The sequence below is a fragment of the Piliocolobus tephrosceles genome, chromosome 5 (genome assembly GCF_002776525.5).
Source record: "Piliocolobus tephrosceles isolate RC106 chromosome 5, ASM277652v3, whole genome shotgun sequence".
NCBI classification, from domain to species: Eukaryota; Metazoa; Chordata; class Mammalia; order Primates; family Cercopithecidae; genus Piliocolobus; species Piliocolobus tephrosceles.
In genome coordinates, this window is record NC_045438.1 from 12,267,975 (window position 1) to 12,293,886 (window position 25,912).

Genomic DNA, 25,912 nt, shown 5'->3' on the forward strand with positions numbered 1-25,912 from the left:
TTCTATATTGGTTGCACATGGAAATTGTAGTATTTTGGTTATTTGGATTAAATAAAATATATTATTAAAATTACTTTCACTTATTTCTTCTGACTTTTAGTATGGCTGTAGAAAATCAAAAATTTCATATGTGGCTTACATTTGTGTCTCACATTATATCTCAATTAGTCAACATTAAACTTTTTTTTACTCTCAGTATTGTAAGTAGAATTTATACTATTTATATTAATATAAAATATCATAATTATAAAATCATTATATAATTATATATTATAAACATTATAAATATATAATAAAATATATAATGCATGGTAGAAATGTATTAATATATAACAAATATCTGTAATATAATGATTAATAAAATATAAATATAAAATAGAATATTATATATTCATTTATTATTATATACTTTCTATTGTTTATAAAAGAGGCTTTGGATGTTCAAATGGGTAATAGCTTCACCTACAATTTTAAAGAAAATTTGATACCTATCTTGGCAGGGAGAGAAGTATTAATACTAATAATCATAATAGCTACCATTTATTGAATGCTTCCATATGTGCCAGACACAGTCCTAGTTTCTTTGCATATATCAGTCATTTAAAAACTCATAGGTGGTACAATGAACTGAATGTTTATGTTTTCCTCCAAATTCATATGCTAAAACCTTATCACTAGGTGATGGTATGAGAAGGCAGAACTTTCAGAAGGCGGTTGGATGAATGGGATTGGTGCCCTTATAATAGGGGCCCAGACTGGGCGCGGTGGCTCACACCTGTAATCCCAGAACTTTGGGAGGCTGAGGCAGGCGGATCACCTGAGGTGAGGAGTTCGAGACCAGCCTGGCCAAAATGGTGAAACCCTGTCTCTCCTAAAAATACAAAAAAATTAGCTGGGCATGGTGGCACACGCCTGTAGTCCTAGCTACTTGGGAGGCTGAAGCAGGAGAATCACTTGAACCCAGGAAGCGGAGGTTGCAGTGAGCTGAGATCACACCACTGCACTTCTGCCTAGGCGACAGAGCAAGACTCCGTCTCAAAAAAAAAAAAAAAGAGGCTCAGGGAGTTGCCTCACCCCTTCTACCAGGTGAGGACACAGCAAGAAGGCACTGGTTATGAACTGGGAAGCAGCCCACACCAGAAACCAAATATGCCAATGCCTTGGTCTTGAACTTCCCAGCCTCCAGAACTGTGAGAATGACATTTCTGTTGTTTATAAGCCACCAATTTATGGTATTTCATGATAGCAGCCTGAACAGACTAAGACAAGTGGTATGATTATTCTTACATTAAACCAGAACCCTTCATGACTGCCATAAGATATAAAAATATCTTCTTCTACCTCTTTGGTATCATTCACAGCATTGACCAAGATGCAATAAGTGGGTGTTGCATCTATTGCTCAGTAAGTGGGTGTTGATCAGTAGAATACCTCGTCTTTCCCTATGTCCCTCAGCTCAGTAATAGCAAGATATGTAAAGGCCTATGAAATTAGGGAATACATTGTCACCTGGAATTTTGTTGTGATTTGCAGTCTGCGAGAGGAACATTGTGTGAGAAATATCAAGTGAGAGTGGAGGAGTCTGCAGAGGGCCTCCCTGGGGCTCACCTGTGCTTTCGCTTGAGCCTCACTGTGTCAAGGTAAACTGAGTCAGAAAACCATGTCAGCAAAAAGCATCTCCAATTTTTTTTTTAAAGCTCAAGTACTGTGAAGAAATATGTTACAGCTTGTTTTGAAGGAGTTCATAAAAAGTCTCAAAGAATAGTTTTCCTAAGAGGTAAAAGTGTAAAAGACAGCAAATGAATCTGGTCTGCTTGTCCTCAGCCAGATACACTCAACTGGAACCAGCAGAAGGAAACCATGCAATTTAGGAAGATACGTTTTAAAGTTTAACTGTACACACCACAAATATAAAGATGAGTCCTGCTCTAAGTGTGAATTGCAAGAAGAGCCAAAAAAACTTGTCTCTAGTTTAGGAGTCAAGACTTCTGAAGATGGAGAAAGCTTAGAAGTCCCTTGTGTTAGCCTGTTCTCATGCTGCTAGTAAAGACATACCCAAGACCAGGTAATTTATAAAGGAAAGAGGTTTAATAGACCCACAGTTCCATATGACTGGGGAAGCTTCACAATCATGTCAGAAGGCAAAGGAGAAGCAAAGGCACATCTTAAATGGCAGCAGGCAAGAGAGCTTGTGCAGGGGAACTCTCATTTATAAAACCACCCCATCTCGTGAGACTTATTCGTTTTTGTTTTTTGTTTTTTTTTTTTTTTTGAGGCGGAGTCTTGCTCTGTCGCCCGGACTGGAGTGCAGTGGCCAGATCTCAGCTCACTGCAAGCTCCGCCTCCCGGGTTTATGCCATTCTCCTGCCTCAGCCTCCCAAGTAGCTGAGACTACAGGCGCCCGCCACCTCGCCCAGCTAGTTTTTGTATTTTTAGTAGAGACGGGGTTTCACCGTGTTAGCCAGGGTGGTCTTGATCTCCTGACTTCGTGATCCGCCCGTCTCGGCCTCCCAAAGTGCTGGGATTACAGGCTTGAGCCACTGTGCCCGGCCGAGACTTATTTGTTATACCACAAGAACAACATGGGGAAAACTGCCCGCGTGATTCAATTATCTCCACCTGGCTCCACCCTTGACACATGGGGATTATTACAATTCAAGGTGAGATTTGGGTGGGGACACAGCCAAACCACATCATCATTCAAAAGAGAGTTGCAGCGGTGGGTGTAGCTTTGGAAAATAGGTCTAAGGAGCAAAGACTATGGTAGGCTATGTTATTTTTCTGAGGAAAAGCGAGGAAGTTAGTAGTGATTTAAAATACATGGACATTATTGTACTGGTGTACAGCAGGGTTCCATCTGTACTAATGCTGGACAGAACGAATGGTCTTAATTGATCTTAAATGTGGATTTAGGTTTAAAGCTAAAAGAATTTCAAGTCTGAATTGTAAACCATTGGTCTGGGATAGCAGTGGAAGGTGAATATCTTTCCTCCTGGAAGTCATTCCATGTACTAAGCTCTCAGCCACCTGTGACAGTTTCCATTAGATGAAACTGAGTCCTTGGCCATGCTAATTGGAAAGTAGCATATTACACATAGCTGTCCTCCCTAAACACAGCGACCTTGACCTGCACAAGGCATTTTGACAACAGCTTTCCTAAATTCAGGATGCTTCATCCATGTCTTATTAGTTCTGAAAACACACAGTGAGGTAGGAGGGATGTAGTTACTCATTCTTCTATAGGACTGAGTTTGAGAAAATGAAATATAGAGCTTCAGGAACTGGCCCTTATTTGCATAAGTGGATCCAGGATCACAAAGAAAACGCTTTCCATAAAATATAAAGCTTTTCCTTAAGGCTGTGAGACAATTTGCAGGAAAAACTTTTGAATGTTATGCTTTCTGAATTGCAGCGAATACATTTTAATTCAAAACTCCTTGCACTCGACCAGTATAAAATACCCATGACTGAAGCCATGTTTCACATTTCCACAAGGTCATTCTTCAGTAGTTGATGAAGGCACAAAAATTCTCTATGTTGGGTCATTAGATCTGTGGAGCCCACAGAGCCCTCCACACCTTGTCACAAATCAGAATACAAATTTGTCTGATCAGCTGGGCCTGGCTCATGCCTGGAATCCCAGCACTTTGGGAGGCTGAGGCAGGAGGACTGCTTGAATCCAGGGGTTCAAGACCAGCCTGGGCAACTTAGTGGTAACTCCTCTCTATGAAAAATAAACATTAGCCAGGAATGGTGGTGTGTGCCTATAGTCCCAGATACCCTGGAGGCTGAGGTGAGAGGATCTCTTAAGCTTGGGAGATCGAGGCTGCAGTGAGCCGTGATCATACCACTACACTCCAGCCTAGGCAACAGAACAAGATCGTGTCTCAAAAAACAACAACAGAAAATTCTTCTGATCACATTGGCAAGATTCTGCAGCTTAAAAGTTGCCATGGTTTATTCATTTCAATGAACTACAATTTTTGTTCCAATATAAACATCTCGGTAAGGCCATTGATGATCAGAACCTAAAACTACAGCTAACTGAAACCCGACTCCAATGTTGGTGGTTTTTAACAGCTACTTATGTGGAAGCTGGGTAGCAAGTAGAAACCCGTTTCCAGCAGACACAAAGGGCTGCTACTGCCATGGCCATGACTCATCTCGATTCATAAATGTAGACATGGCTCTTAGGCACATTAGATTGAGATACAAGTTGATTTTTAAAAAATATTTATGTCGTAAAAACATTGTTAGCATCAGAGCATAAAACTAATAGCAATTTAAGACAAGCATGAGGGGCCGGGCGCGGTGGCTCACGCCTGTAATCCCATCACTTTGGGAGGCCGGGGTGGGCAGATCACAATGTCGGGAGTTCGAGACCAGCCTGACCAACATGGTGAAACTCCATCTCTACTACAAATACAAAAATCAGCCAGGCATGGTGGCATGCACCTGCAATCCCAGCTACTCAGGAGGCTGAGGCAGGAGAATCGCTTGAACCCGAGAGGCGGAGGTTGCAGTGAGCCGAGATTGTGCCATTGCACTCCAGCCTGGGCGACAGAGTGAGACTCCGACACACACACACACACACACACACACACACAAAGATAAGCATGAGGGATCTCGGGCTTCATCATAATTATCTTTATTGAAAGGTTCCAAGGAGAATAACAAAGATTTCAAAAAGATTCCGTGTCTCTTCCAGCATTGCACCACTGGACAATCTGGGGCACCTGGGATTGTCATTGAGGTGCTTTTTGTTTATTTGTGTGTTCAGAAATTAGCTCAGAACTCGCGCTAGGCTGGTTAGGAATGGCCTCAGTGTGATGATGGTTAACCCACTGACCATTACATTCGGAGCCTCCTGCTTGTCAAGGCCACAGCCATTGCCATTGACTTCTTCAAGTTCCTTCTGCTCTCCCGGTTGCCCCTACTCCTCTCTAGGCTGCCATGGGTGTAAATAGTTGCTCACAGGTCTTGTGGGCTGAGCCCTGGGCTTTATTATTTGACTAGTGAGCCTGTTCCAGGTGCTAGTTGTTGAGGAGAATGTAAAGGAAATGGGAAACCTCTGCTCCCCTAGAGAATGCAGTCCAGCCAGGGAACAAATGTAGCACATACAAGACAATCAAGTCTCAGGCCAAGGCTGTGCGGGAGGAAGTGGCCATGTGGGCCAGGAAAGTCAGGGCAGGGGATGAAAGGGGCCGCCTGGGGGGCTGAGGACCTCATCACGAAGGAGGTGGGGTAGCAGCTGGATCCAGAAGGATGAGAGCGGGGGTGTGGCTGGGCAGACAGCAGAGCGGACACTTACTGTTTGAAGCTGTTACTGAAATGTCATGCGTGCTTGTCTTATCTCCCAGCTGGGTTGCACACTCCCTGGGGTGGTGTAGTGACCTTTCCCTCGGTAACCCGCACAGAGCCATGCATACAGTAGGAGAATAATACACCTCTGCGAAATGAGGTCATTCTGAAAGTGTTCAGAAATAAAGTCAGGAAGTTAATTTGCAATTACCGAAACTTACTATTGGTAATGAGACATCTTTTGAAAATGATTGTTATTCTCTTCTGAAGATCTCAACGCATATATTCATGACAAAGCTTGACTAGTTATCTTAAATTGTTCATTGTTCCATGCTGTGATGTTGACAAGGTTTTTTTCTTAAACTCAACATGAGGATTTTTTTAAAAACAAACTTTTATCCCAACCTAAAGTGCATCAGAGCCACTTCTACAAAGCAGGGAGGGTGATTTGCAAAACATGGCCCAGAGGAACTGGCATTTTGTTTTGTTTTGTTTAATAATTAGGAGATGAGATCATTGAACTTGGACGCCTGATAGCAGTGGGAAGCCGACTCTGGACTGCAGATGTAGAAGGTCCACTGGGTGGGACTTGTCCATGTGCATAGTGTGCAGTGAGGCTGCAGCGTGGGTAGTGACGGGACTCCCTGTCGCCACCTGCTCCACTGGACCCAGGAACTAGAGGTGAAACTAAGCAAAGAGAAAGACTGCATGTGGAAGGCAAGGAGTATCTTCACACAAATGCGTTTTTCCTATTTTTTTTTGACATTAACCAACAACTCTTACTTTGTATTGATACAAAGCACCTTAGTTTGTTGTCTTCCCAAGAAGAAATGGGAGCAAACCCAGTACCCAGATAAAAGAATCAGAACACCCTCCCACACACCTGCCCTCATGTGGCTGAGGCACTCGGCCAGTTCATAAACAAGCCATGGTGATGACCTACAACAGACGCGTCCCGACCTGGCAGACCGCAGGGGACATGAAGAAGCTTGGCCTGACATATTCTGACGTGTCCCAGCCCCACACTCACGTAGTTCCTGGGCACCCAGAAAAATGGGGCCTGGGAATACTCCTATTGAGAATCTGGCATGAATGAATCACACCAAATACTGCCAGCTAAGTGAGAGATTTACAGTCTCCAACCTTGAGTTCTGAGTGTTTTCAGATGTGGACGGGGCTGAGACTCTCACGTGACATGGCATGGGTCCTATGCTGAGGCAGACTCCTGCTCTGTGCTGCTACTAGGGAACCGCAGCAGCTTTGAAATGCATTCTAATCCGCCCTCTTATTGTGACAGTTTGTATTGTACTTAGAACCTTAGACTCTAAACTGAGAAAAGTAACAGGCTGTCTGGTAGCCACTGTGGATTTGCATGCAAAGTGCAGATTGACATTTGAAACTCTTCACTTTTTACCCCCCACTCATCTTTCCAGCCTTGTCACCCAGAACATCTGAGTGGTCTCCATCCTGCAATCCCTGCATGCACCTTTGCTTTCTGTCCTTCCCTCTCCCTCAGTTCTCTCCCACCTGCTGTGATTTGCATGCTTGCCCCTTCAAGCAATGTAATTGCCATTGCAATGCTACTGGAAGGTGGGACCTTTCAGAGGTGTTTGGGTCATGAAGGCTTTATTTTTCTTATTGTGGGAATGGGTTTGTTATCCTGGGAGGGGGGTTCAACCCTCTTGCTGCCTCTCCCTCTCCCCCTCTCTGCCCTTCCTCTATGTGATGCCTTCTGTCGTGTTATGATGCAGCAAGAAGGCCCTTGCCAGATGCTAGCACTTTGATCTTGGGCTTCCCAGCTTCCAGAACTGTCAGCCAATAAATTGCTGCTCATTATAAATTACCCAGTCTATGGTATTCTGTTATGGCAACATAAAACAGATTAAGACACCACCCTTTCTGTCTAGTGACATCCCACTTGTCTCTCAAGGCCCTGCTCAAATGCCACATTGTGCTTGAAGCTATCTGTTTAATCAGCCTCCCTTAGAGTGATCCTTCCCTCTCCTCTAAGAAAGGCCCACATATATTGGTTTAGAACAATCATGTTTGGTAAATGAATAATCTACCAATTTTAGCTTGATGACCCATTGCTCAATATAATTTATTAAGCTTACTTTGCCACATCAGGTACAGAATTAGACACCGGGGAGAGCAGAGATGCAAAGAAAGCCAATGAACTAACAAAACACCAGACTCAAGTTTGCACACTGATGTGCAGTATTTCTAATGTACCCATAAACATATTTTTATGCAACATTTATACAAAGGTTTAAATTTCATATCAACAGATAATTATTCTCTTTAATATAGAAGTATAGTATTATATGTGTAATAAATATTTAAACATACTGTATATATTACATACTTATAAATCTATTATTCATACTTATTTCTAAATGTGAACTGAAGAATTTGTTTAAAATATAGATGCCTGGGTCCTGCCCCAGCGTTCTGATTCACTTATTCCTAGATGAGGCCAAATGATCTGTGTTTTCATGTAGAGATTCCTAGGCTAGTGGTTCAAGGACCTGCTGGGAGAGACATGAGCCTGGGATGCCCTGGCACTGCTCGGACCTCTCCTCCTTCCTTCTTTCCTCAGATTTGGTTATCGAAAAAAAGAGTCAAACTCTGTAAAATGTTGGAAGAGATTCGTTCACAGCCAAATATGAGTGACCATGGCCCGTGACATAGCCCTTAGGAGGTCCTGAGAACATGTGTCCAAGGTGGTTGGGGTGCAGCTTGGTTTGGATGTTTTAGAGAGGCATGGGACATCAATCAAATACGTTTAAGAAATACATTGGTTTGGTCCAGAAAGGTGGGACAGCTCAAGCAGGGGCCTCCAGGCTATAGGCGAATTTAAACATTTTCTGATTGACAATTGATTTAGTTTGTCTAAAGACCTGGGATCAATAGAAAGGAAATGTTCAGGTTAAGATAAAAGCTTGTGGAGACCGATGTTCTTTGGAAGTCTTATAGAGGCTGCCCTTAGAGGCAATAGATGACAAATGTTTCCTATTAAGACTTTTAAAAGTTGTTAGACTCTTAGTTAATCTCTTGAGGATTGGGAGGGCCTGGAAGAAAAAGATCTAGCTATGTTAATAGAGATTCTTTACAGACGCAAATTTTCCCCCACATAGGACAGCTTTGCAGGGCTATTTCAAAACAGGGCAAAGAAACATGTTTTGGGGTAAAATATTTTGACTTTCTTCCTTGTCACATAATGTTATGCCAGAGTCAGATGGGAAAGTAAGTCACAATATATAGGGTTAAATAAAACCCATCTCATGAGAATTGATGGTTTGTAGTACGTGACTCTCCAGATCCCTTAGACAGGAATTTGAGCAAGAGGAATAATAAAAATCAGAGCTTAGTCCTCACGGTCCTCTCCAGTCTTGGACTCAGTGAGAATCCTGTGTGCTGGCTAATTTTATGTCATCTTGGCTGGGTTATGAGGCCCAGATACATGGTCAAGTATTATTCTGGGTGTTTCTGTGAAGGTGCTTTTGGATGATATTGACATTGAAATCAGTAGACTTTGGGCCAGGTGTGGCGGCTCACGCCTGTAATCCCAGCACTTTAGGAGGCCAAGGTGGGCAGATCACTAGAAGTCAGGAGTTCAAGACCAGCCTGGTCAACATGGTGAAACCCTGTCTCTACCAAAAACACAAAAATTAGTAGCTGGCCTGAAGTCCCAGCTACTCAGGAGGTTGAGGTAGGAGAATCTCTTGAACCCAGGAGGCAGAGGTTGCAGAGAGCCAAGCTCACACCAGTGAACTCCAGCCTGGGGGACAGAGTAAGAGCCTGCCTCAAAAAAAAAAAAAAAAATCCGTGGATTTCAAAAGCAGTTTGCCCTCCACAATGTGGGCAGGCCTTATCCAGTCAATTGAAGGCCTACATAGAACAAAAGCCTGACCTCCCCTGAGCAAGAGGGAATTGTATCCGCAGACAGCCTTTGGACCTGAACTACAGTGTCATCTCTTCCTTTAGTCTCCAGCCTGCCGGTCCACCCAACTGATTTTGGACTTGCCAGCCTCCATAATCATGTGCACCAATTCTTTAAAATAAATTTCTTTCTATACATGCTGTAAACCAAAAAGTGTCTGAAACAGGTCTCAATCAATTTAGAGGTTTATTTTGCTAAAGTTGAGGATGTGCCTGGGAAGAAGAGACACAGCTGCAGACAGGTCTGTGGCCTGTGCTTTTTCCAAAGAGGATTTTGAGGACCTCAGTATTTAAAGGGGAAAAAGTGAGCAGGAGGAGGAAGAGGAGCAGTCAATTATGCATTTGTCTTGCACTCTGTAAATCTGCATTTTACATAAGATAAATAGAGTAGAAGAAGGTGGGGAGACGATTTCTAGTCTTGCTTTGTCCCCTACCTGTGAAGATGTGCTGTTAATTTACATTGTCAGGATGAGGGAGGCCACCTGGGGATATATATGGCCTTCTGTCTTGCAGTTATCGGTTTAGGAACAAAACAAAGGGATTTTTGTTGGGTTTTTTTTTTGGTTTTTTTTTGTTTTTTTTTTTTTTTTTGAGTCGAAGTCTCACTCTGTCACCCAGGCTGGAGTGCAATGGCATAATCTTCAGCTCACTGCAACCTCCACCTCCCAGGTTCAAGCAATCCTCCTGCCTCAGCCTCCCGAGTAGCTGGGATTACAGGTACCTGCCACCATGCCTGGCTAATTTTTGTATTTTTAGTAGAGATGGGGTTTCACCATATTGGCCAGGCTGGTCTCTTGGCCAGGCTGGTCTCAAACTCCTGACCTCGTGATCTGCCTGCTTTGGCCTCCCAAAGTGCTGGGATTACAGGCATAAGCCACTCCACCCAGCCTGGAAGGCTGTTTTTGTGTGTGACTCAGTTCCCAAGCTTAACTTTTCCCTTTGGCATCATGAGTTTGGGGGGGTCCCAAGATTTTTTTTTCCTTTCACAATGCTCTTGGTTCTGTTTCTCTTGAGAACCCTGACTAATATGCCCCTGATAATTTGAACTCAGCTCCTTACTGTGGAGCACATGCAGTCAAACCCCATGCCTGTGCCTCCTGGCACATGTAGCAAGAGGCTCAACTCCATCAGAACCATATAGGGAGCCCATGGAAAGTACAGGTTCCTGGTCTGCCTCCTCAGAGGCTCTGACTCAACAGGGCTTGGGGTGGCTCTGAAACATGCAATTACAGAGTAATTGGCTATTTTCTTTAGTATGTGACTCTAAGTCATTTCAAAATGTGAGTTCCTCTAGTGTAGAGCACTGTGAAAAGCACAAACATCAATAAAAACAATCCTTCTGGGGATTTCAGAAATCAAGCGAGAAATTCTATTTTGCAGTATTTTTTGAGTAACAGAACCACACTGACCCATTGTGCTTAGTTGAATAGCATCACCCTAAAATACACGTCTTTCCCGGAACCTCAGAATGGGATTATATTTGGAAATAGGGTTGTTGCAGAGGTAATTAGTCAAGTTAAGATGAGGTCATGCTGGAAGAGGGCGGGTCATTAGTTCAGCATGACTAGTGTCCTTATAAGAAGAGGAGAAGAGACACAGAGACAGACACAGAGAGAAGATGGCCACGTGATGACCAGTATAGAGATTGGAGTCATACAGTTGCAAACCAGGGGATGTCAAGGACCTCTGGCAACCACCGAAACCCAGGAGAGAGGCTTGGAACAGATTCTCTGCTTCAGCGTCCCCCAGAAGGAACCAACATTTCTCACACCTTGAATTTGCACGTCAAGCTTTTAGAACTGGGAGAGAATAAATTTCTGTTGCCAACCAGGTTGTGGTACTTTATTATAGCAGCCCTAGAAAACTGATATGCCCATCCACTGTAAGCAACTGGAAAATGGGACAAAATATGTAAAACAGCTATTTTCAGACATTGAACAACTGGTAGTGCAGGTCTGTGATCCTTGAGAGAAGGCAAACCAATGGGGTGGGGCAGCACCCATGTGAACAAACATCCCAATCAGGGCTAAGTGTGGCAAGTTCTCCATTTGTAGTACTGGGTCCCTACTGGAAGGAGCTTTTCACAATAGTCAGCAGCTGGTTATCTAAACTGCTGCATTCCCAGCTGTAGCCTGCACAGTGATGTTTAGATTGGGCACTAAGTGAAATACTTGAGGAATATTCTTGGGCCACATTTCCTAAGCTAACTGTCTTTGAAGGTTTGGACCTATAACAGTGATTCTCAGCCCTGGTTGGACATTAGAAGTACTTGAAGAATGTTTTCAACCTGTGGGTGCTGGGGCCCCATCTCAGAGGAATTAAATGTAGATCTATTAGAGAGATGGGATCCAAGCATTACTGTTTTTTACAACCTCCTCAGATGACTGTATCATGCAGCCAAAGAAGACACTCATAGATCTTTATCCTACTTTCCAACCAGTCACTAAGTCTCTTTTAATAATCCTGCTAAAATCTAATGTATACAGATTTTTTTCTTGTGGGTGTCCTATAAGTTACCATCTAATATTACGTAAGTGCATTCTTACATATTCTTCCGAATAGGTAGACACTTTGTGTCACAGGTTATTGTCATGTTAGTGTCTTCCCACCACATGCTAGGCACTTCGCCTCCAAGAGCCACATCAAAGCTTCTTGGTGCCCACGAGGGGATTCCTGGCTCAGGCCTGTAATCCCAGCACTTTGGGAGGCCGAGGCGGGCAGATCACGAGGTCAGGAGATTGAGACCATCCTGGCTAACACCGTGAAACTCCATCTCTACTAAAAATACAAAAATTAGCCGGGTGTGGTGGCACGTGCCTGTAATCCCAGCTACTCAGGAGGCTGAGACAGGAGAATCACTGGAGCCCGGGAGGCGGAGGTTGCAGTGAGCCGAGATTGCACCACTGCACTCCAACCTGGGCGACATAGCTAGACTCCGTCTCAAAAACAAACAAAAAACAAACAAACGAACAGTAGAAATCTGGGCTTTCACAGTTCTGCAGGTCGGAAGTCCCAAATCAAGGTGACAGCAGGCCATGTTCTCTTTGAAGGCTGTAGATGAGGATCCTGCCTAGTCTCTTTCTAGCATCTGGTGGTCTGTCTCGGTCTATTCTTCCCTTCTTGTAAGGACACCACTTACGCTGACTGAAGGACCCAACCTACTCCAGTATCTTACCCATGTTAACTTGATTATGTCTGTAAAGGCTGTCTTTCCAAATGAGGTCACATTCACAGGTACCAGGTGTTAGGACTTTGCTATGGCTTGAATGTTTATGTGTCCTCCAAAATTCATGCTGGAACTTAAACCCCAACATGATAGTATTAAGAGGTGGTGCCTTCGGGAGGTGATTAAGTCATGAGAGCAAAACCCTTATGAGTGGGATTAGTGACCTTATAAAAGGGCAGCTTCGCTTTTTTTTTTTTTTTTCCTTTTTTTGCCCTTCTGTTTCTCCTGCCATGTGAGGATGCAGCACTTTTTCCCTCTGGAAGAAGCAGCGTTCAACTTGGAACCATCTTGACCTTACCATTCAAAGTCACCAGAGGGGGAATCTGCCAGTGCCTTGATCTTAGACTTCCCAGCTTCTGTAGCTGTGAGCAATAAATGTGTGCTGCTTATAAACTATCCAGTCTCATGCATTTTGTTATAGCAGTACGAACAGATGAAGACAGACATAAACATATCTTTTTGACAGATGCAATGCAACCCATACCACCACCAGGACTGCCACATGCTTGCTGATTTCACCTGGTAGGGGGATTTAGCTATCTTGGCTTGAATGTAATACCTCCATATTTTCTCTTGGTCATCCTCTTTAAGCATAGGGCTTTTATCTACCCAGGCAGAATTTTGTGTTCTTGCTATTCGAAGTGCAGCCCAGCCTCCCGCAGCTGCTACATCACCTGTGATGCTTGACAGAGATGCAGACTCTCTGGTCCCACCTCAAACTTACTGACTTGGGAATCTGCAGCTTACCAAGATGTCCAGGTGATCCATGTACACTTCAAATTTTGAAAAGCAGTGGTTTGCATAACAAAAAAGATTCAGCTTCTGATATGGTTTGGATTTGTGTCCGTGCCCAAATCTCATGTCAAATTGTAATTCCCAGTGTTGGAGGAGGGGCCTCATGAAAGGTGATTGGATCGTGGGGGCAAACTTCCACCTTACTGTTACCATGATAGTGAGTGAGTTCTCATGAGATCTGTTTTTTTTAAAAGTTTAAAAGCACGTGTCCCTTCACTCTCTCTTCCACCTTCTCCAGCAATATAAGATGTGCCTGCTTCCCCTTCATCTTCCACCGTGATTCTAAGTTTCCTGAGGAATCTCCAGCCATGCTTCCTATACAGCCTGCAGAATTGTGAGTCAGTTAAACCTCTTTTCTTTATACATTACCCAGTCTTAGGTGCTTCTTTATATCAATGCCAACATGGACTAATATAGAAAATTGGTACCTAGGAGTGGGGCATTGCTATAAAGATACCTGAAAATTTGGCAATGACTTTGGAACTGGGTAACGGGCAGAGTTTGGAACAGTTTGGAGATCTTAGAAGAAGACAGGAAGATGTGAGAAAGTTTGAAACTTTTTAGAGACTTGTTGAATGGTTGTGACCAAAATGCTGATAGTGATATGGACAATGAATGAAGTTCAGACTGAGGTGGTCTCAGATGCAAATGAAAAACTTATTGGGAACTAGGGTAAAGGTCACTCTTACTATGCTTTAGCAAAGAGGCTGGTGACATTGTGCCTCTCCTCTAGGGAACTGTGGAACTTTTAACTTGAGAGAGATGATTTAGGGGATGTAAACCAAAAATGAAATTTAAGGCCCCAACCGTCTGAATGGACTTCCTCCTAGGCCATGGCACTTTAAAATTTAACCTGAAAGACTGGTTCAGACCATGATAGGAAGTGGGGGTCAGAAATGCCTCATTATGCCTATTCAGCATTAACATCAACACACACCTTAAGTCTGATAAGACATATTTACAACATAATCTCTCTGAAGCCTGCCACCTGGACGTTTCACCTACATGATAAAACTTCGGTCTTCACACCTCTTATCCCAACACAGACCTTCCTTTCTATTGATAAATCTTTCAACAAATTGCCAGTTAGAAAAATGTTCAATCTACCTATAATCTGGAAGCCCCTGCTTCAAGTTGTCCCACATTTCCAGACTGAACCAATGTATTTCTTAAGTGTATTCAATTGAAGTCTCACGTCTCCCTAAAACGTATAAAACCAAGCTGTGCCCCAACCATCTTGGACACATGTTCTCAGGATCCGCTGAAGTCTGTGTCACAGGCCATGGTCACTCATATTTGGCTCAGAATAAATCTCTTTAACTATTTTATAGATTTGGACTCTTTTCATCAACAGGTATTTGGCAGAAGAAATTTCTAAGCAGCAAAGCATGAAAGATGTGACCCAGCTGCTTCTAACAGCATAATCTCTGCATGAGCAAAGAGACGATCTGAAACTGGAACTTATATTTTAAAGGGAAGGAGAGCATGAAAGTTTAGAAAATGTGTAGCCTGACGATGTGGTAGAAAAGAAAATCCCATTTTTGGGGGGAGGAATTCAAGCTGGCTGCATACATTTGCATAAATAAAGAGGAGCCAAATGTTAATAGCCAGAACAATGGGGAAAATGCCTCAAAGGAATTTCAGAGACCTTTGTGGCAGCCCTTCCCATTACAGACCTGAAGGCCTAGAAGGGAAGAATGGTTTCATGGGCCAGGCCAAAGGCCCTGCTGGGGCAGCCTTGGGACACTGCTCCCTGTGTCCCAGTCATTCCAGCTCCAGCCATGGCTAAAAGGTCCCCAGATACGTCTGAGGCCACTGTTCCTGAAGATGCCAGCTATAAGCCTCGGCAATTTCTATGTGGTGTTAAGCCTGTGAGTGCACAGAGGGCAAGAGGTGAGGCTTGGGATCCTCTGCTTAGATTTCAGCAGATGTATGGAAATGCCTGGATTTCCAGGCAGAAGTCTGCTGCAGGGGTGGAGCCCTCATGGAGAATCTCCGCTAAGGGCAGCGTAGAGGGGAAATGTGGAGTTGGAGCCCTCACACAGAGTCACCTCTGGGGCACTGCCTAGTGGAGCTGTGAAAAGGCGGCCACTGTCCTCCAGATCCCAGAATGGTAGATCCACTGGCAGCTTATACTGTGTGTCTGGAAAAGCCTCAGGCACTCAACACCGACCCTTGAGAGTAGCTATGGTAGCTGAGCCCTGCAGAGCCACAGGGACGCGGGTGCCCAAGGCCTTGGGAGCCCACCCCTTGCATCATTGTGTCATGGATGTGAGACATGGAGTCAAAAGATATTATTTTGGAGCTTTACGATTTAATGACTGACCTGCTGGGTTTCAGACTTGCCTGGGGCCTATAGCCCCGTTGTTTGGGCTGATTTCTCCCTTTTGGATCAGGTATATTTACCTGATGCCTGTACCCCCATTGTATCTTGGAAGTAACTAACTTGTTTTTTACGTTATAGACTCATAGGCAGGAGTGACTTGCTTTGTCTTAAATGAGACTTGGACTGTGGACTTTTGAGTTAATGCTGAAATGAGTTAAGACTTGGGGGACTGTTGAGAAGGGATAATTGTATTTTGCAATGTGACAAGGACATGAGATTTGGGAGGAGTCAGGGGTGGAATGATATGGGTTGGATTTGTGTACCCACCCAAATCTCATGTTAAATTATAATCTCCAATGTTGAAGGAGGGGCCTAGTAGGAGGGGTGATTGGATCATGGGGGTGGATGTCCCCCTTGCTGTTCTCACAAGATCTGGTTTTTTAAAAGTGTGTAGCATGGCCAGGTGCAGTGGCTCACGCCTGTAATCCCAGCACTTTGGGAGGCCAAGGCGAGTGGATCACAAGGTCAGGAGATCGAGACCATCCTGGCTAACACAGTGAAACCCCGTCTCTACTAAAAATACACAAAAATTAGCCAGACTTGGTGGCAGGCGCCTGTAGTCCCAGCTACTCGGGAGACTGAGGCAGGAGAATGGCATGAACCTGGAAGGTAGAGCTTGCAGTGAGCCGAGATCATGTCACTACACTCCAGCTTGGGTGACAGAGCAAGACTCCATCTCAAAAAAAAAAAAAAAGTGTGTAGCACCTCCCCTTCACTCTCTCTTCCTTTTTCTCTGGACATGTAAGATGTGTTTGCTTCCCCTTCACCTTCCACCGTGATTGTAAGTTTCCTGAGGCCTCCTCAGCCATGTTTCCTGTTCAGCCTGCAGATCTCTAAGACAATTAACCCTCTTTTCTTTACAAGTTACCCAGTCTCAGGTAGTTCTTTATAGCAATGCAGGAATGTACCAATACATCTTCCTTTTATACTGGTGAATGATCCTGGTTGTTGGAAACACATAATGCCCTTAAATTGAAAATTAACCACTAGACAGTCTTTTCTCAACTATCCTTCAAGTATGTATAGTCCTTCAATTATATTTTGAAATGAATTTGGGGTAAAAACATTCTGAAGTTAAGATTTCAAATTCTCTTAGTTTAAGCAAAATAACTTTAGTCAAGTCTGAATTGTCAAGTAAATTATAAGCAAAATCTTCTAATAGAATTATCTCCAGCGAGTACTCTCCAAGTCTGAAAGGAGTTGGTGAAGGGAGTGATTAATCTGGAAAAAAAAAAAAAAGATTTTTGTGTTGTCATTTTAGTGGAGAACCATGAAATAATTGTTCTCAAATGTCAAGTAGATTTATTTTATATAGTCCCAGATAGACCACTGGCTAGAGATAATAGGGAGACAGATTTGGGATTGTTACAAGCATTAATATATCGTATGAATAAGATTTCTCAAAATATGGAACAGACTTCCTTATAGAACTAAGAAATTCGACCATTGGACACTTTCGTGATTGATGGAAGGTCTTGTTCTCAGAATAAGGGTAAATTAGATGCCTTTCAGCATGTTTCCAACTCAAGGACTTAATGATGTGGTAAACTACTCTGAAAATGTAAACTTCAGAAGGATGAGTCCTTGACTTTGTGGAACTTATTTCTGGCCCTTGGTGGCTCGAAATATTTCTGATGTGCATCAGAGCCATATCTCAATAAAAAACCAGTATTTAAAAGTCCATTTCCATATTTATTTATTATTACTTTTTCCTTACTTCAGTCAGAATGATGTTAGAAGCCTTTTGTTTGTTAGTAAGTGTATCTAAACAAGCAGCCAGTAGAACTAGAAGGATTCTCTACTATCAGTATAAAAATCTAGGTTATTTCTATTCTTCATAGTATTTTTGTGACAAAGGGTTTCATGTATTGTGGAGTTAACGTTGCTTTTACTTCCTTATACTGAATGTCTATTTTTTAAATGTAGGTTTTTCTCCTTACTTGTGTCCACCTTGGCTGTCTCCAATTCTTGTGAATGTCTGTTGCACTTGAAAAAAAAACAAACTTGTTTATGATGTTTCTTATAGTCTACTTGTACTACAGTAATTTATATCTGGGGTTTATTTCCCCATTAATGTATCCAGGCTGTTGCCCAGGCTGGAGTGCAGTGATGTGATCACAGGTCACTGCAGCCTTGATTTCCCAGGCTCCAGTGATCCTCCCATCTCAGCTTCCTGAATAGCTGGTGGGAGTGTGCCACCACGCCCAGCTAATTTTTATACTTTTTGTAGAGACGGGGTTTTGTCATATTGCCTGGACTGGTCTTGAACTCCTGAGCTTAAGCAGTCCTCTCACCTTGGCCTCCCAGAGTGCTGGGATTATTTACTGGTGTGAGCCACTGCACACAGCATTCATTTATTAATAGACATTTCACTGAACGGGTACTGCCTACAGGGTGTTATTCTAGCTGCTGAAGATACAGTGATAAGCAAGAAATATTGCCTGCTCTTGAGAAGATCACAAGGAAGAAATACACATGTAATCAATCAAGTATACAGATGCAGATAGGTGATATAGGGCTAAAATAATGGTTTGCCAGAAGTGCTATGGGAACATTGAGGAGGAGCACCTAGCCAGCAGGTTAAAGCAGGCTAGTGGTGGAGCACAGGGAAGTCTTCCAAGAGTGGTGTGGGAGACACACAAACAGCATTGAAAGGAGAAGTGACTTTGCCATGTGGAAGTGAAGGGCAGAGGCCTCTGGCAGAGGGCATGGGAACTCCTTGATGTGATGTCATCTCAGTTCTCCTTGCCTGGTTCCATGTCATGCACATGCACTTGGTGATTTTAAGGGATCTGAAAATAATACAAGAACTGCAGCTTGCTGTTTCTGGTTCTCTAGGCCTTGTACACGGACATCTGAAGGAGAAATGAAAGGATGAGAATCAGGCATGGTCTCTAGATGTTTTGGTGGGAAATCACTGAAATCTTGGCTCACAAGAAGAGTGAGCTCCCTCAGGAATTTCCATTTTTTAAGCTATCTGTTCCTCATGTTAGCAAGATCCTGGAGATGGGTATTGAGAAGTCAGAGCAGGAATGAAGAAATGTGGGCTCTCCTGGTTTTAGCTGCCTGCGTGTCCCAAAGGAAATGAAGTGGGTGCTCCTCCCTGTGGGTTAGCAGATGCTCACATTTTATATGTTGGAGGTCACGTCCTTTCCCTTTATTTGTTTCAATCATTTGGGTAATTCCACTATTCTAATTATTTTTTGAAAGCACGCAGTCTTTAATTCTTTGTCTAATGATTTGGAGCCCCGGGGGTTCATTTTAGATTCTTCACACAGAGGAGAATGTCTGCAATAAAGGGTGATTTATGTCATGGTGGAGAAATAACAAAAACAGGCAAATCACCTCTCAGAAAATAAACAGTGGAGGTTTTCTCCAACTTCCTACTACTCAGCCAAGAAGGATGAGATTTAAGGTTGTAAGGACTATTTAAAAAGTGTGTAACTACTATTCACAATAGCGAAGACATGGAATCAACCTAAATGTCCATCAGTGGTAGACTGGATAAGGAAAATGAGGGACATATACACTGTGGAATACTATGCAGGCATAAAAGAACAAGATCATGTCCTTTGCAGCAACATGGACGGAGCTGGAGACCATTATTCTTAGCAAACTAAGAATAAAAATGCATAAAAAAAATGCAGGAACAGAAAATCAAACATCCATGTTCTCATGTGTAAGTGGGAGCAAAATGATGAGAACACATGGATACATTGAGGGGAACAACACACACTGGGCCTATTGGAGGGTGGAGGGTGGGAAAGGGAGAGGATCAGGAAAAGTAGCTAATGGGTACTGGCTTAATACCTCGGTGTTGAAATAATCTGTACAACAAACCCCCATGACACAAGTTTACTTATATAACAAACCTGCAGATGTACACCTAATCTTAAAAGTAAATTTTTAAAAAGTTTACTATCTTTTGTACATATCCAGTATTTCTTTGGTGTTTTACCAGTAGATAGAAATAGATGCCACTGTATCATTATGAAACAAAAAATCAATGTGTGTCATGCTTAGTTTAGGTCCTCTCCACTGGACATGAGGTTTGCATTGCTCTCTTTTACTGAGTCTGCCTTTCTCTGAGTGTGCTGGAGTGAAAATTAATCAGCCCCTCTGGTCATGAGCAGATTGCATGTTTGCACTGTCTGTCTTTCTGCCTCTTAGAGCTGGGCGGAGCTGTAGAGGAGCCACGAGAGAGCAGAGGGCCAGAACTGCTGAAGTCTTTGTCTGAATGTTCACACAGGAATCTGGTCAGGGGGAATTGAGAAACCAGAACAGGAATGAAGAAATGTGGGCTCTCCTGGTTTTAACTGCCTGCACTTCCAGAAGGAAATGAAGGGGTGTGCTCCCTCAGGAATACCACACGGAAGCGAAGAACTTATTTTAAGTAAAATGCAGCAACATGCTAATAATAATTTAAAAAACTATAGCCTTAGAGGTTTTTCTTTTTAATAGCAGACATAACCCTATTTATCACATCGCTCGTTTTATTGAGACCATCCTGGCTAACACAGTGAAACCCTGTCTCTACTAAAAAATACGAAAAATTAGCCAGGCGTGGTGGTACATGCCTGTAATCTCAGCTACTCAGGAGGCTGAGGCAGGAGACTCTCTTGAACCCGGGAGACGGAGGTTGCAGTGAGCCGAGATCATGCCACTGCACTCCAGCCTGGGCAACAGAGCAAGACTCCATCTCCAAAAAAAATTTTTTTTTATAATCCTGTGGCAAAATTCGTAAAATTGACTAATATACTAGCCTTGAAATATGCTAAGGTGTTACAATTATGCCCTTTGACATTTATCTATATATACAGTATATAGAGATGAAGTTTGAGACTTCATAGTAGTGGTAGCATGTGTCCAAGGTTTTTGAACTTTTTTGGCAAAGCAGAAAGAACAGGCATATGAATATGTAACTGGTTTTGTGTATGTCAAAATTGGGCTTGAAAGCAATATTCAGAATGTTGTGTAGCTCAACCTAGACTAGGTCTTCAGTAGAACCTTAGCTTTTTAAACTCATTTCAAAGTAAAGAAATTCCGTAAGGGCTATGTGGATTCAGTCTTGAGGACAAAGAGTGAAAGGTAATTCTCTGAAGATTTTGTTGTCATTGTTTTTAAAAACATGATTAGGCCGGGTGCAGTGGCTTACACCCGTGATCCCAGGGTTCTGGGAGGCTTGAGGCCAGTTCAAGACTAGCTTGGGCAACATAGTGAGGCCTCAGCTCTACAAAAAAAAAATGTTTAAAATTAGCTGGACATGGTGGTATGCATCTGTAGTCCCAGCTACAGCAGAGGCTGAGGTGGGAGGATCACTTGAGCCCAGGAATTTGAGGTTACAGTGAGCTATGATTGTGTCACTGCACTCCAACCTGGGCAACAGAGCGAGACCTATCTCCAAAAAAAACAAAAACAAAAACAAAAAAACATTATTAAAGATCATGAGACAATAAGACCAACCATGTACTAAACAAGAATAAAAATTCAGAGACAAAAATCTAATAATTTTTTTAAAAAACTATTTCATGAATGCAACATTATTTACTGAGTTCCTACTAACACCATGTTGGGCACCAGAGACACTGGTCCCTAGGCAAAGGACAGAAGAAGGAAGAATGGCTTCTTTCCTGAAGGAGCTCACGCTATAGCGGAGAAGGCAGAAAAGAAATGTGCAGGCTGTGAGGAGCTCACTGGGAGCCCTGGAGACAAAGTAGGGGCATGGGGTGAGATGAGAGGCTTGTCCGCCAGAGAACAGCTTTCCTGGACCCAGCATGGGGGTGGGGAGAAAACTCACAACACTCACAGTGAGTATTTAGCACCAGTTAACTTAGATTTCTATATATGATGCATTACTTGATTAGGTAAGTGTAAATTTACTTGGTTTCTGCTAAAATAGATAGTATCCTCAAGTGGAAATTAAAAAACAAGAACAAGCCACAGGTCTCCCAGATGCTGATTATATTTGCTAAGTGTTTTGTGACTTGAACGCACATGTCTGCATTACCATGTAGCTTAAATTCGGTAGTCATACCAAAGAATACGTAGTACAATGCTGTTTAAAGAACAGATTTATTTTATTATTTAACTTTTAAAGTCCCTAATATGCCTTCTAAGAAGGGTTCTGGCTCAGAAAATTGCAGAAGAAAATCGAGTAGAGAACTAGAATTGCAGAAACCTAAGAAATACTTTTACTGAGCTTTCTTTACACAAGAAAATTAATGGAAATGAATTATACATGGATACCAATTTGTGATTTTAAAAAAATTTATACTTTTTAAAATTAAGATAAAAATTAACTTCTTTTGAATACTTTGTTTTATCTCACCCTTTACTAAGCTGTTAGCTTGGTCTGTTGTGCTTACTGCTACAACCCCAGCATCTAGTACAGTTCCTGACACATATATTCACTTAATAAGTATTTGTTGAATGAATGTTGTTGAGTAAATAAGATGGTCAATTCAGAAATTCAGCACTATCAGGCTATATACATAATATAGACTATTATAAAAAACTAGAATGAAACAGTTCCTTTTAACAACAGAGAAATGTCAGTAACATACTTTGAGCACAATATAGCTAATTTCACAACTGGTCTTTAAACATACCTATAATCAATTTAATGTTTTTCTTTGTTACCAGCATTGTTCATAACGTGCGTTTTACGTATCAAAGCTCAACTAAGTGAGGTTTAAGAAATCTGCACATTTGAATGTACTTAATTTTAAAAGATTCTGCTTTTGGATTAACTCTGGATTTCACCCTACGGGAAATTTTGTAAATATTTCCAACTTAAAAAAAAATGTGAAGCCCCAGTGCTAAGAGTAAATGATTCCTTGGAATTCTAACAGGATTTCTGTAACTCTGAAATAATCTTTAGCCTTTCTTCTTCCCCTTTCTACACACCCCCTCAGTGTAGGAGCATTCCAGTCCAAGTTTCTGGGAGATCACTATCGAATCTTGTGACACTGGGGTGAGAAGTTCTGCAGGGTTGAAATGAGGGGGTCACTTTAATGGTCTGGAATTCCGGAGACTTTATTTCAAGTCTTAAAAATCCGAGCTTGTGGAAGGCTGCGCTATCAAGAGACCGGAGTTGCAAGCGTCTGGGTGACGTCCGTCCTCCTGGAAGGTTGGATCCGGGGATCCGGGTGGCAGGTCCCTGGGCGGCGACTCCGGCCGGGCTCACAGCGCCGCGCCCGCCCCGCTCATCGGCCCTACCCAGCGTCCCTTCCAGACCGACGACCGCTCGGGAAGCCTCAGGTCCCAGCTCGCCGCACAGCCTGGCTCCGCTTCACAGTCCCCCACCGCCACCAGCCGGGGCGAAACCAGGCGAGCTGGCGAGACCCGGCTCCGGGACCGAATCGCGCGGACACTTGACGGCGCTCCCCGCCCCTCCCTGCCGCCGTCCCCGCCCCTGTTCGGTCGGATTCCGGCGCCCGCCGCCTCCGCCGCCGATCTCGGAGGCTTGTCCCTCGCCGCCCACCGTAGCCCCGGCGCTCGGCCGGTCGCCGTTTCCAAGATGGCCGCGGCGCGCACGGCTCCTGCGGCAGGGTAGAGGCGGAGGCGGAGCCGAGTCACTCCTGCACTTCGGGGCTTCGGTACCCCGCGCCAGGCTGCAGCTTACTGTTTGCCGCGGCCATGCGGGGCTCCGTGCACGGATGAGAGAAGCCGCTGCCGCGCTGGTCCCTCCTCCCGCCTTTGCCGTCACGCCTGCCGCCGCCATGGAGGAGCCGCTGCCGCCGCCGCCGCCGCCGCCACCACCACCGCCGCCGCCGCCGGAACCCGAGAGCGAGTCAGAACCCGAGTGCTGCTTGGCGGCAAGGTGAGTGTGGCGGCAGCCGTCGGTCGCTCGCAGAAAGCGGGGCGGGTCCTGGCCCGAACTCGGTCGGGCCCGAGGGCCTCTGCTTCCCGCCAGGTGGGGAGGGAAGCATCCAGGCTCTGCAGGCTGGGGCGGGAGGGGCGCGGTGCATCCCTGGGTCCCAGGGGACCGCGGCCGAGTCTGTCCGGCGACTCCTCCCGGGGTTGCAGCTCCGCAGGGTTCTGCTCGAGCGTGTTGCTAGCTCCCCTTCCCTTGCAGGCTCTCCCAGCTCACCCTCAACGCTGCGGGGGCTGGGAGCAGAGTGCGGCTGCCTCCCCTGCCGCTAGCTTCGGAAGAGTGGCCTCACTGTAATGCCTCTCATCATTGCTGAACGAAAGTGGTCCCTCCCCTCTGCCCTCATTCGAGTAAATGAGACATTCGGAAATCGACTGCGTACTGGCTATTTCCCCGCGTTCTCCTCCTTCTCTCCTTTTGCCCGCTCCAGAGAGTGCCTGTCATCTCTTCGGTGAGAAACTGCACTTAGACTATGCAGACAGACACGTTGCTTTCCTCTTCTGAGGGCCCTTTACTGTGCTTTAGTGCTAGTATTGTGCAGATTGTTGCTCACACGTGCACATAAAGTAAGGATTCATTTGTCTGAAACTTTGCTGCTGCAGGAAGCTCTAAGATGGAACTTCGGTAACCAAGGCATTTGTTGCTTTTTCTTCCATAGAGACTGTATTAACTTACCTTTGTGTCTTTTTTTTTTTTTTTGGAAGAACAAACTCACCATAAGTGAGAATTTCCCTCTTTTTACATGTCTGTGTTTGTATGTTCAAATGTCCTCTTACTCCCTGTCCTTTGCATCCGAGAGTAAACTTGCGAACTGCTGCCCCCTGTCCCCAGTAATGAAAATACCTCGGCAGCTCCTCTTGGCATCTTATGGTCTTAAGAGCTCTATAGTTCTAGGAATAAGGCAGTAAAGTGTCCTCTTTTTCTTGCTTAAAGAAAATTCACATCTGTAGCTGTAGTTAGAACTGAACACAGGATCCATATTCTTGCTTGTCATCACTCAGTTGGCCCAAGCAAATTTGTTTTATTTTTATAAGCTGTGAAGAAATTAGTTTCCTCTCTTAATTCTGAGATAGTTTTGGGTACTTTTAAGGAACAACTCTGAATAATGGTACAGGGTGTAATGAGAATTCCTTTGGTTCCTTTTGAATACATCTAGTAGTTTTAGAAATTTTGTCAGAAAGTTTATTTTGAATTTGTTAACGGATTCAGTTTTTGAGCAATTTTGATACCTTTTTCCTTAAAATTAATAGTGAACACTTAATGCTTAAAATAGGCCGTTGTCTTTACTTCTGTTAACCCATTTAATCCTTTCAACAACCCTATGAGGTAGGTCCTATTATACTGTCTTTTTTTAATCAGATGAGGAAACTGAGGCACACAGGTTAAGTATCTTGTTCAAGCTTTCACAGCTGGTAATGAAAAAGGTCTGGCTGCCAAACCCATGTCTTTAACCGCCATGAAGAATTCATTATCCAAATGGGCAGATCAGAAATTAGAATTCTGTATAACCTACTCTAGAAAGAAATGGAAGGGCAGAGAAATGAAAATGTGCTGCAAAATTGACTGCTTCTTCAGTGTTAAAAAGAAACCTTGATTTTTCAGTCAGGCTTCTGTCTTTGTTATAATAAAAATAGGTCAGGATAATGGGTTTCATCCAACTGTAAGTGAACAGCAGTGTACGGAACAAGAAGACCTTAGAAATATTTTTCTTAGCAACATTGCAGTTAATTTTACAACAGCAAATCTGTAAAACAGATTACTTGACAAAGCTGTTGTTTTCTCTTTTTTATGTCCTCATTGTCACCAGCTGCTCTTCAATACACAGAACTGACCTCTGACGGAATTACTGTAGATCTTTGGTAAAAGATGTTGCAGGGGCTATCTAGTTTGTTCATTTTTTTTTTTAAACCATTTTAAAGGAGCTCAGTGTACGTGTTCAAAATGTGTGAAATGCCACCTTTTTTTTCCTCACAATTTTCTTTTGTATTTTATTTCAGTAGTTTTTGGGGTACAGGTGTTTTTTGGTTACATGGATAAGTTCTTCAGTGGTGATTTCTAAGATTTTGGTGCACCTGTCACCCAAGCAGTGTACACTGTACCAAATATGTAGTCTTTATTCCCTCACCCCCCTCTGAGCTTTCCCCCAGTCTTCAAAGTCCATTGTGTCATTCTTATGCCTTTGCATCCTCCTAGCTTAGCTCCCACTTATAAGTGAATATATTTGATTTTCCATTCCTGAGTGACTTCACTTAGAATGCCTCCAGCTCCATCCAAGTTGCTACAGTTGCCATTATTTCGTTCTGTTTTATGGCTGAGTAGTATTCCATGGTGTATATATGCCACATTTTCTTTATCCACTCATTGGTTGATGGGCATTTAGGTTGGTTCC

The 25,912-nt window shown here is 43.5% G+C and overlaps 1 protein-coding gene across 4 annotated transcripts in view; it reads left to right on the forward strand.

Annotated features, from left to right (window-relative positions):
- The first annotated feature begins 23,108 nt into the window (after positions 1-23,108).
- Positions 23,109-25,912, forward strand: part of MAP3K4 (mitogen-activated protein kinase kinase kinase 4) — a 130,196-nt gene continuing 127,392 nt past the window's right edge. For 3 of the 4 annotated variants that reach the window (XM_023223647.2, XM_023223646.2, XM_023223648.2), the window contains exon 1: positions 23,109-23,472. In XM_023223647.2, the coding sequence (XP_023079415.2) occupies positions 23,309-23,472 (164 nt within the window). In that variant the 5' untranslated portion in view covers positions 23,109-23,308. The remainder of the gene's footprint in view (positions 23,473-25,912) is intronic. The other variant, XM_023223645.2, reaches the window with a different exon arrangement.